This window comes from Rhinoraja longicauda, chromosome 17 (assembly GCF_053455715.1).
Source record: "Rhinoraja longicauda isolate Sanriku21f chromosome 17, sRhiLon1.1, whole genome shotgun sequence".
NCBI lineage: Eukaryota > Metazoa > Chordata > Chondrichthyes > Rajiformes > Arhynchobatidae > Rhinoraja > Rhinoraja longicauda.
Genome location: NC_135969.1, coordinates 5,931,058 through 5,941,863, shown reverse-complemented (window position 1 = coordinate 5,941,863; position 10,806 = coordinate 5,931,058). Strand labels below are relative to the sequence as shown.

Below are 10,806 nucleotides of genomic sequence, written 5' to 3'. Positions count from 1 at the left end.
ACATGTGGACAGGCTGGTTCCTATTCTAGATGGGTTTTTTAACCTCGATCCATCCATTTTCCTATTGGGAATCCATTAAGATTCAACTTGGAGTCACCTTTGAGACGACCATTGCCATATTCAAAGAAGAAGCATGCCACTTCAAAGAAATGCTTACTGGGAAGAAAGCTTGCATTTATTTGGCATTCCAAAGCGTTCTACAGATAACAAAATATTTCTGTTTGAACTTTGCGACCAATTTGCACACAGCAAGATCCCACAAAACCAACAATGTGATCAAGGAACTTGGTTTAACACTGCCACCAAAAGAAAAAAACCTTTCTCCTTTATATCAGAAAACGTTCTGTTTTTATTGTCCATTGTCCATGATAAAACCTTTTGTTTTAATATCATAGTTTGTAGGGATGTCCATTCCCCCTAGTTGTAAACACGTTGTAAAAGTACAACACCAAAGTATCAAATAGAAGTTTTTTACAATGCTGATATATATGAAACAAAGAAATTCTTATCAACTTCTCGATGGTCTAGTGAACATTAATAAAGCTTATGGGAAGGGTTACAATTTTTTTTTTACCATACAATAAGGGAGAATTTCTTGGAATTAAATAAAAGAGGCCATTTCAGGAGGAAAAAAAAGCAGGATAACAAAAGATACCTTATCATGAGAAATGTGGCAACCTAAAAGTTAAGTTCTAAAATCTAATCTCCTGTTCACTGGACAGAACAGACCGAAGGTGGGAGTGGGGTTGGTGCAGAATTGATTCAAGGAAATTGTATTAATGCAGTAGGCACTGATGGTCCCAAGTGTTCTTCTCTTCTGTGATTTGCAATTGTTAAATAGTTTTCATGTGCACCGAAAAACCCCACCACACACACATTATAGAGCCCGCATAGTATAGTTTTCATCACAATTTGCAATTAATTTTGTTTGTTGGGGCCCATGCAACAAGTGAAAGTCAATACCTTCAGAGAGCATAACAATTCTTGCCTTCCGGAATTCAGACCTTGGCATTCCCTTTCTAAGAGTCTAATTGTTGATTCAGAGTTCTCTAACCATACTGGGGTTGACCCTTTGCCCCTGCCCATGTTGCAGCATGTTCATTAATATTTAACTTTTGGATACTTCTACCCAGTCTGCCCATTTGGTTAGTAGTAGGTTTTTGATTATTGGATTGACTTTTGTTGCCGATGTAATTGTGTTCCAAGAAGAAAACAACTTCTATTCTGTTATGGCTGGAATGGTTTGTTATTAATGCAATTTTTAAAAAAAAGCTGTTTCTGTGTAGCCCTGTCCTGCAAGACTTAAATCAGAATCCATTCTCTTCTGAACTGTGGAGATTTAAAATCATTCAGAAGATCTAAAGTTGGACAAGGATTCCGTATAATCATTTTTAGGTTTCTGGTTAAACCAATATTGTGCATTCTCTTAGATAGACCACAAATATTCAGCCCAACATCAGATTAAGTGCAATACTGCTCAGTCGACTGATGCAATACCATCCCAATTACCAACATGTTTGCTTAGACTTCAATATGCATGAAAAATCCCCAAACTATTCTTGCTCTACTTCACTTTATGGAGATGTGTTTCTTTCTGTTACCTCTCCCCATTCCAGCTATTACAGTTAATTACAAAAACTAAATAAAATTATTCACTTTTATAATTTTGCCCACTAAATTTGCCAATTCCTTCACTTTTCATACTTGGGATCTACACCAACTATAAAGGTGAGGCATCATGTTAATTCTGTCCTTTAGGCCATTAAATAGAACATAATTTAGATTTTCTCCAATTTGTCCATTATAAGATTATTTTGGCTGCAAGTGTCCCATTGTTGAATGATTGCTCTCCCACCCCCTCACTCCCCAAATCCTAATTGGTTGATAAATGGATTTGAGAAGCAATGGTGTGAGATTGGTCAAAATGCTTATAGAATAATTGGATGATGCAGTAACTGCTGGTTTTTGGCTCTTTAAGTAACAATTGACAAACAATCCCTTGAAATCTCATCATTGGAGTATCTCATAGAAACATAAAAAACAGGTGCAGGAGGAGGCCATTTGGCCCTTCGAGCCAGCACCGCCATTCATTGTGATCATGGCTGATCGTCCACAATCAGTAACCTGTGCCCAACTTCTCCCCATATCCCTTGATTCCACTAGCCCCCAGAGCTCTATCTAACTCTTTCTTAAATTCATCCAGTGATTTGGCCTCCACTGCCCTCTGTGGCAGAAAATTCCAAATTCACAACTCTCTGGGTGAAAAAGTTCATTCTGACCTCAGTTTTAAATGGCCTCCCCTTTATTCTAAGACTGTGGCCCCTGGTTCTGGACTCCCCCAACATTGGGAACATGTTTCCTGCATCTAGCTTGTCCAGCCCTTTTATAATTTTATATGTCTCTATAAGATCCCCTCTCATCCTTCTAAACTCCAGTGAATCCAAGCCTAGTCTTTTCAATCTTTCCTTATATGACAGTCCCGCCATCCCAGGGATCAAACTCGTGAACCTACGCTGCACTGCCTCAATTACAAGGATGTCCTTCCTCAAATTAGGAGACCAAAACTGTACACAATACTCCAGGTGTGGCCTTACCAGGGCCCTATACAACTGCAGAAGAACCTCTTTACTCCTATTACTGAAATCCTCTCGTTATGAAGGCCAACATGCTCTTAGCTTTCTTCACTGCCTGCTGCACCTGCAGGCCAACTTTCAGTGACTGGACACCCAGGTCTCGCTGCACTTCCCCCTTACCTAACCTGACACCATTGAGATAATAATCTGCCTCCTAGTTTTTGCCGCCAAAGTGGATAACCTCACATTTATCTCCAGCTTGAAGATCCAACAAAGGGTTGCTGTGAGGGTCTTGTGGCATTTGAACACTCCATTAAAGCTCCTTTGAACTTTTGCTTTGCTGCTTTGAAAGCTTTGCCAAAACCATGTTAACATTGTGATTGTGTTAAAGACAGCAGTTTGAAATGTTCTGCATGTTTTCCCATTGCCTTTGGGTACATGGCGATATTGTAGCACAATTAGGCCTTGGGTCAACTGGTAACAACCTAGTTTATTACTTTTGAGGCCCACTGAAAGATTTGCAGCCTCATCCTGCCGACTACTGTGGAAGAAATTAATTTAGAGGGAAATTAAAGGAAAATGAAAAGCAGATTTGCTTTGTGACTTTATTGCAAGAGATCATGGAGAGATGTGGCAGTAACTGCCCACTAGTTCTCTGACTTCACAGCAGAATTAGCTGGCAGTTATACTGTGCAGTAAACAACTTTTGTTTTTTGTTATCAGGTGACAAGTGAGACAGTCCGCTGACTCCGTGAGGTGTTGTAGGAAAGCCCATGGACACAGTGTGCTTCCCATAGCATCTGATTACTTGACATGTTGCTAATCTAGGCCCCCATTCCACTAATTCACTGGATATCTGTGCAATGCCAACAGCAAAGCTTTGTATTCCACACACAGGGCATGGGATTCACTGTGTACGTCATGAACTCTGTGGCCATCAACTGGTTTGCCTCTCTGGAGTACAAATGTTAAGGTACATTTATCAATGGAAATTTATTCACAACTCAGCAGGTCAGGCAGCATCTCAGGAGAGAAGGAATGGGTGACGTTTCGGGTCGAGACCCTTCTTCAGACTTTCCATTTATCAATGGAAAGATATTCTCTGCAGAGCTGTTAGAGCAGATGGAATGGGAAGATAGACACAAAATGCTGGAATAACTCAGCGGTACAGGCAGCTTCTCTGGAGAGAATGGGTGACGTTTCGGGTCGAGAAGAAGTGTCTCGACCCAAAACGTCGCCCATTCCTTCTCTCCAGAGATGCTGCCTGTCCCACTGAGTTACTCCAGCATTTTGTGTCTACCTGAAAGACGAGAAACTGTTCCCCAAATTTTGCAAGAGTCACCCAAGGATTATAATTATAAGTGTATCTTGACTGGTTCTTACCTTTTTGATACTATTATATAACCTGCTTATATAACACAGCTTGGAATAATTTCAAGTTTCATTTCTCCTTCAGTGGGCTACGCGTTAGAGAGTTTGTTTCAACAAAGATCTCCATGCCGATCAGTGACGTTTGTGGTGGCTTATTCTGGTTTAAATATTTGTGAATATACAAAGTGCTTTTCACTTTGAGGATTTGAGTAATTTGACTGGATTTACCTTCGCACATGTGATCAGACAGCAAGGGGGTACAGATGATATCTGGCAAGTCATGTGCTAGCTTGCAAGATGTAGAGTCATAGAGTGACACAGTATGGAAACAGGCCCACACCGGCCAACATGTCCCAGTTACACTAGTCCCTCCTGCCTGCGTTTGGTCCATACCCCTCCAAACGTGTCCTATCCATGTACCTGTCCAACTGTTTTTTAAACGTTGGGATAGTCCCAGCCTCATCTACCTCCTCTGGCAGCCTGTTCCATACACTAACCACCCTTTATGTGAAAAAAAGTCACCCCTCAGATTCCTATTCAATCTTTTCCCCTTCACCGTGAACCTATGTTCATGTATGTAGACAATTTTAATTTGGCAAAATGATTGAATTTAGAATCAAATCAATATGGTATGGTGCTTTATATGTCACCAGTGAAATTCATTTCTGCATAGAGTTCAGCACAAGTATTACTGTACATAAGCACTTAGAGGCATATTAGACAAGCCATCTAAGGTGCAGTACATAATCCCACTACTGCTTGTATCACCTTTCATACATTAACGAGCCCATTTGTCCATTTTTAACCAAGAAATAAACTAAAACTAAACGGTTCAACTTTTCAGGTCATCATGACAGGACCCTAACTCCCACTGAAAGTTCAAAAAAGGTGTCGGGCAAAAGAATTCTTACGGCGACAGATATACCTTCTATGGTGAAATAAAATAAAGTCACACTTGTCTTGCGAAACCGCACACAAACATCCCCTTCGTTTGTTTTCAATGTTACTGGCTGTCTCCAGCAAGCCCGGAGAAGCCGAGGGTGCAAATAAGTAAACAGGTCAGTCTGAAGAAGGGTCAATTCTTCTCTCTGTTCCCTGGAGATGCTGCCTGACCCGCTGTGTCTTTTTTTGTTGTTGTAAATCTGCTTCTGCAGTCTCTTGTGGGGTTTTTGTTGTTGTTGAAAAAAAAATGGACAAATGGGCTTGCTTGCTTTGATGAGGGGGGTTTGGATGTCTTGGGCCAAACACCTCCTCGGCTCCCACGTTACACATCAGTGTCTGAGCTATCATCTCCGAGGAGTCTCTGCGCTGTCAGTGCCAGTGCTAGTGCCCACATATCTCCACACACCCAGTAGTACTAGTTTGCTGAGAGCTACATTTTATTTTTTTTGGGGGGTGGGGGATAACGATTGAATTTCTCCTCGCATCCTCCCCACTCTCCTTTTGTGTGTGTCTGTGTGTGTGTGTCTCTCTGTGTCTGTGTGTGTGTGTGTGTGTGTGTGTCTGTGTGTGTGTGTCTCTCTGTGTCTGTGTGTGTGTGTCTGTGTGTGTCTCTCTGTGTGTGTGTGTGTCTGTGTGTGTGTGTCTCTCTGTGTCTGTGTGTGTGTGTCTGTGTGTGTCTGTGTGTGTGTGTGTGTGTCTCTCTGTGTCTGTGTGTGTGTGTGTGTGTGTGTCTCTCTGTGTGTGTGTGTGTGTGTGTCTCTCTGTGTCTGTGTGTGTGTGTGTGTGTGTGTGTGTCTGTGTGTGTGTGTTTAGGCTGCCGGCTGGAAGCCCCATCTCTCCCCCTGCAAAAGTGGCGACAAATGAAAGCCTGTGGACATTCCCTCAGCAACTCTTCACCCACGGTGTTGCGCCATTAAACTGATACACAAGCCAGCCAGACGAGAGAGGGGCTCGCTCGCCTCAGGCAGCTGCTTGCTACAGCTCACACATGGCTCGGGTCCAGTACAGCAGCATCTGAGAAAAGAGTGTGCGTTTGCTCTCTCAAGTCACTCGTTTCGCAGAAGGCATCAGCCAGCCAGAGGACCAGGCGCATCTGCACCGACCGACCGACCCACACGCCGGGCAAGCAAGCAAGACATTGCGGAACTCGGGTCTCGCTGCTAGTGGGAGGGGAGAGAGAAGAGACCGGCAAGCAAGCCTTGCAAACAGGCGGGTCAACGGCGAAACCAGACCGGGTGAGTCATTGATCAGCACCTTCAATCCGTTACACGGGGGCGGGGGGGCATGTTGCATTCATTTATTAATTGTAAATCCAAAGCACACGGCCTATTTTAAACAATTATATTTTGTGAGCTGTTCTCAATTTAGTTTTTTAATATTTGTCTTGTTCCCCTCAGCACAGACACTAACCAATTTGTCTGATCAAACCCTCAGACTATAACCAATTTGACTAATCAAACCTCAGACTCTAACCAATTTGTCTGATCAAACATCAGACTCTAACCAGGGAGATCTCCCTCTATCTTCCTGTCTCCACCTATATCCTTCCTTTGTCCCACCCCCGACATCAGTCTGAAGCAGGGTCTCGACCCGAAACGTCACCCATTCCTTCTCTCCCGAGATGCTGCCTGACCTGCTGAGTTACTCCAGCATTTTGTGAATAAATCAGACTCTAACCAATTTGACTAATCAAAACCTGACACTAATCAATATGTCTAATCAGACACTAACCAATTTGTGTCATCAAACCTCAGACTAACCAATTTGTCTAATCAGACACTAACCAGTGTGTCTAATCAGACACTAACTAACCAATTTGTCTAATCAGACACTACCCATTTGTCTAATCAGACACTAACTAACCCATTTGTCTAATCAGACACTAACCAGTTTGTCTAATCAGACACTAACCAATTTGTCTAATCAGACACTAATTTGTCTAATCAGACACTAACCCATTTGTGTAATCAGACACTAACCCATTTGTCTAATCAGACACTAACTAATCCATTTGTCTAATCAGACACTAACCAGTTTGTCTAATCAAGTACTAATCATTGTCTGACCTAACCTCCGATGGTAATCGATTTGCCGCGCTTTATGATTTGCACGTTTTGGAAGCGATACAATATATATATATTTTAAAATGCAATCAATAATCGTCGAGTAAACTTTTCTCTCTCCCTTTCAGTCGGCCTCAGATCGTCATGAGAGGGGAGAAAGCTACCCCAATAATCAATGGGAAGCCAGAAGATACGATGGAAATCGAAACTTCCAACGTCAATTTAGTTCGTAGCAACGACCAGAGAGTGTCAGAAAGAGGCCACTGGAATAACAAAGTCGAGTTTGTCCTGTCTGTGGCTGGGGAGATCATTGGACTAGGGAACGTCTGGCGGTTTCCCTATCTCTGCTACAAGAACGGAGGCGGTACAATCACATAGCTTTTCTTTTTTTTAAATCCTACCTAGCATTTTCAATGAACACATTAAAGCCCATCGTTTGGGAATTTGCGCAGGTTGAAGGAGACGAATGTGCATTTGTTTTAAAATATAAAAGAGCTCTTCAGATGTGTTGTGTGCAGTGCGACTGATAAAAAGTGTGAGGACCGACACTAGTACTTTCAAGCTGGCAGTCCCGAGTGATAGTTGGTAAACTGTAGTTGTGCAGGAAGGAACTGCAGATGCAGGTTTAAGCTGAAGGTAGACACAAAAAGTTGGAGTAACTCAGTGGGCCAGTCAGCATCTGTGGAGAAAAGGAGTAGGAGATGTTTCAGGTGGAGACCCCTCCTCAGATTATAGTTGGGGTTGGGTAAACGAGGGGAGTCTACTACTAACCTGGTCTTTCACTCGTGGTGTCCAGTTCTCAGTAAAGGTTATTGCTTTCTTTACTTCCAGGAGCGTTCCTCATCCCATATGTAATCTTTTTCATCGGCTGTGGTATACCTGTGTTTCTCCTGGAGACTGCCCTGGGCCAGTACACCAGTGAAGGGGGGATTACCTGCTGGAGGAAGATTTGCCCCCTCTTTGAAGGTAATCTTGAAGCATTGGTCCTACTGTCTTCCTACTGACTAAGAAAGGACAATTTGAAAGTGTAAGCAACGGTAGCTAACAGAAGGCTTATTCATCGGCAGGTATCGGCTATGCTACTCAGGTGATCGAGGCACATTTAAATGTGTTTTACATCATCGTTTTGGCTTGGTCCATATTCTACCTTTTCAATTGCTTTACGACTGAACTGCCTTGGGCCACGTGTGGACATTACTGGAACACAGGTAAGATGTGAGAATGCTGTGCCTTGAAGTAAACATTAACGGGTCTCAAATCTGACATGTATGCATCGACCGTCATGACTAATTACTTTTTTTAATCATGGATTGTCTCTTTCATTCCCTTGAAGAAAACTGTTTAGAGTTTCAGAGGCTGAATTCCACCAACAGCAATCGTACAATCGTACCAAATGCAACTTCGCCTGTCATCGAATTCTGGGAGTAAGTATAGGATAATCTGATTAAAACAAAAAAATGTATGATGCAGTAATATATTTTTTAAAATTCATGTAAAATATCAATTTGGAAAGTTTTGCAATGGAAGTTTTGCATTATTGAACAATGAAATCGATTATATTTTTCTTAAAAGTTGAAATTAATTAAATTAAATTAATTAATTAACTAAGTAGTGGGGGGGGGGGGAGGGGTTGACAAATTGTGAATATGAATATGAGGTTAAAGGGAATACAGGAGATATTGCAGAAGACTCTCGGAAGAATGGGAACAAGTTCTAGAGGGGAAAAGAGATTAAGGGCAGGGCCATTTGTGACCGATGTGAGAGGGGAGGTAAATACAGAAGTTAAAGTGTTGTGCTTAAATGCGCGTAGTATAAAAAATAAAGTGGATGAGCTTGAGGCTCAGTTAGTCATGGGCAAGTATGATGTTGTAGGGATCACTGAGACATGGCTACAAGAGGACCAGGGCTGGGAACTGAATATTCAGGGGTACACAACGTATAGAAAAGACAGACAGGTGGGCAGAGGGAGTAGGGTTGCTCTGCTGGTAAGGAATGATATTCATTCCCTTGCAAGGGGTGACATAGAATCAGGAGATGTTGAATCAGTATGGATAGAAATGAGGAACTGTAAGGGTAAAAAGACCCTAATGGGAGTTATCTATAGGCCCCCAAACAGTAGCCTCGACATAGGGTGCAAGTTGAATCAGGAGATAAAATTGGCGATTCACAAATGTAATGCTACGGTGGTTATGGGAGATTTCAACATGGAGGTAGACTGGGAAAATCAGGTTGGAAATGGACCCCAGGAAAGAGAGTTTGTAGAGTGCCTTCGAGATGGATTCTTAGAACAGCTTGTACTGGAGCCTACCAGGGAGAAGGCAATTCTGGATTTTGTGTTGTGTAATGATCCTGATCTGATAAGGGGACTAGAGGTAAAAGAGCCATTAGGAGGCAGTGATCACAACATGATAAGTTTTACTCTGCAAATGGAAAGGCAGAAGGGAAAATCGGAAGTGTCAGTATTACAGTATAGCAAAGAGGATTACAGAGGCATGAGGCAGGAGCTGGCCAAAATTGACTGGAAGGAGGCCCTAGCAGGGAAGACGGTAGAACAGCAATGGCAGGTGTTCCTGGGAATAATGCAGAGGTTGCAGGATCAATTTATCCCAAAGAGGCGGAAAGACTCTAAGGGGAGTAAGAGACACCTGTGGCTGACAAGGGAAGTCAAGGACAGCATAAAAATTAAGGAGAGGAAGTATAACATAGCAAAGAAGAGTGGGAAGACAGAGGATTGGGACTCTTTTAAAGAGCAACAAAAGTTAACTAAAAAGGCAATACAGGGAGAAAAGATGAGGTACGAGGGTAAACTAGCCAATAATATAAAGGAGGATAGCAAAAGTTTTTTTAGGTACGTGAAGAGGAAAAAAATAGGCAAGGCAAATGTGGGACCCTTGAAGACAGAAGCAGGGGAATTTATTATGGGGAACAAAGAAATGGCAGACGAGTTAAACCGTTACTTTGGCTCTGTCTTCACTGAGGAAGATACACACAATCTCCCAAATGTTCTAGGGGCCGGAGAATCTAGGGTGATGGAGGAACTGAAGGAAATCCACATTAGGCAGGAAATGGTTTTGGGTAGACTGATGGGACTGAAGGCTGATAAATCCCCAGGGCCTGATGGTCTGCATCCTAGGGTGCTTAAGGAGGTGGCTCTAGAAATAGTGGAAGCATTGGAGATCATTTTTCAATGTTCTATAGATTCAGGATCAGTTTCTGTGGATTGGAGGATAGCAAATGTTATCCCACTTTTTAAGAAAGGAGGGAGAGAGAAAACGGGTAATTATAGACCAGTTAGTCTGACATCAGTGGTGGGGAAGATGCTGGAGTCAATTATAAAAGACAAAATTGCTGAGCATTTGGATAGCGGTAACAGGATCATTCCGAGTCAGCATGGATTTACGAAGGGGAAATCATGCTTGACAAATCTACTGGAATTTTTTGAGGATGTAACTAGGAAAATTGACAGGGGAGAGTCAGTGGATGTGGTGTACCTCGACTTTCAGAAAGCCTTCGACAAGGTCCCACATAGGAGATTAGTGGGCAAAATTAGAACACATGGTATTGGGGGTAGGGTACTGACATGGATAGAAAATTGGTTGACAGACAGAAAGCAAAGAGTGGGGATAAATGGGTCCCTTTCGGAATGGCAGGCAGTGACCAGTGGGGTACCGCAAGGTTCGGTGCTGGGACCCCAGCTATTTACGATATACATTAATGACTTAGATGAAGGGTTTAAAAGTACCATTAGCAAATTTGCAGATGATACCAAGCTGGGGGGTAGTGTGAATTGTGAGGAAGATGCAATAAGGCTGCAGGGTGACTTGGACAGGTTGTGTGAGTGGGCGGATACATGGCAG

General features: G+C 42.6%; 1 protein-coding gene across 1 annotated transcript in view; it reads left to right on the top strand.

Moving 5' to 3' along the window:
- The first annotated feature begins 5,272 nt into the window (after positions 1-5,272).
- Positions 5,273-10,806, top strand: part of slc6a11b (solute carrier family 6 member 11b) — a 162,474-nt gene continuing 156,940 nt past the window's right edge. The window contains exons 1-5 of the mRNA XM_078413997.1: positions 5,273-6,121; positions 7,078-7,313; positions 7,781-7,915; positions 8,017-8,157; positions 8,283-8,373. Of these exons, the coding sequence (XP_078270123.1) occupies positions 7,094-7,313; positions 7,781-7,915; positions 8,017-8,157; positions 8,283-8,373 (587 nt within the window). The 5' untranslated portion in view covers positions 5,273-6,121; positions 7,078-7,093. The remainder of the gene's footprint in view (positions 6,122-7,077; positions 7,314-7,780; positions 7,916-8,016; positions 8,158-8,282; positions 8,374-10,806) is intronic.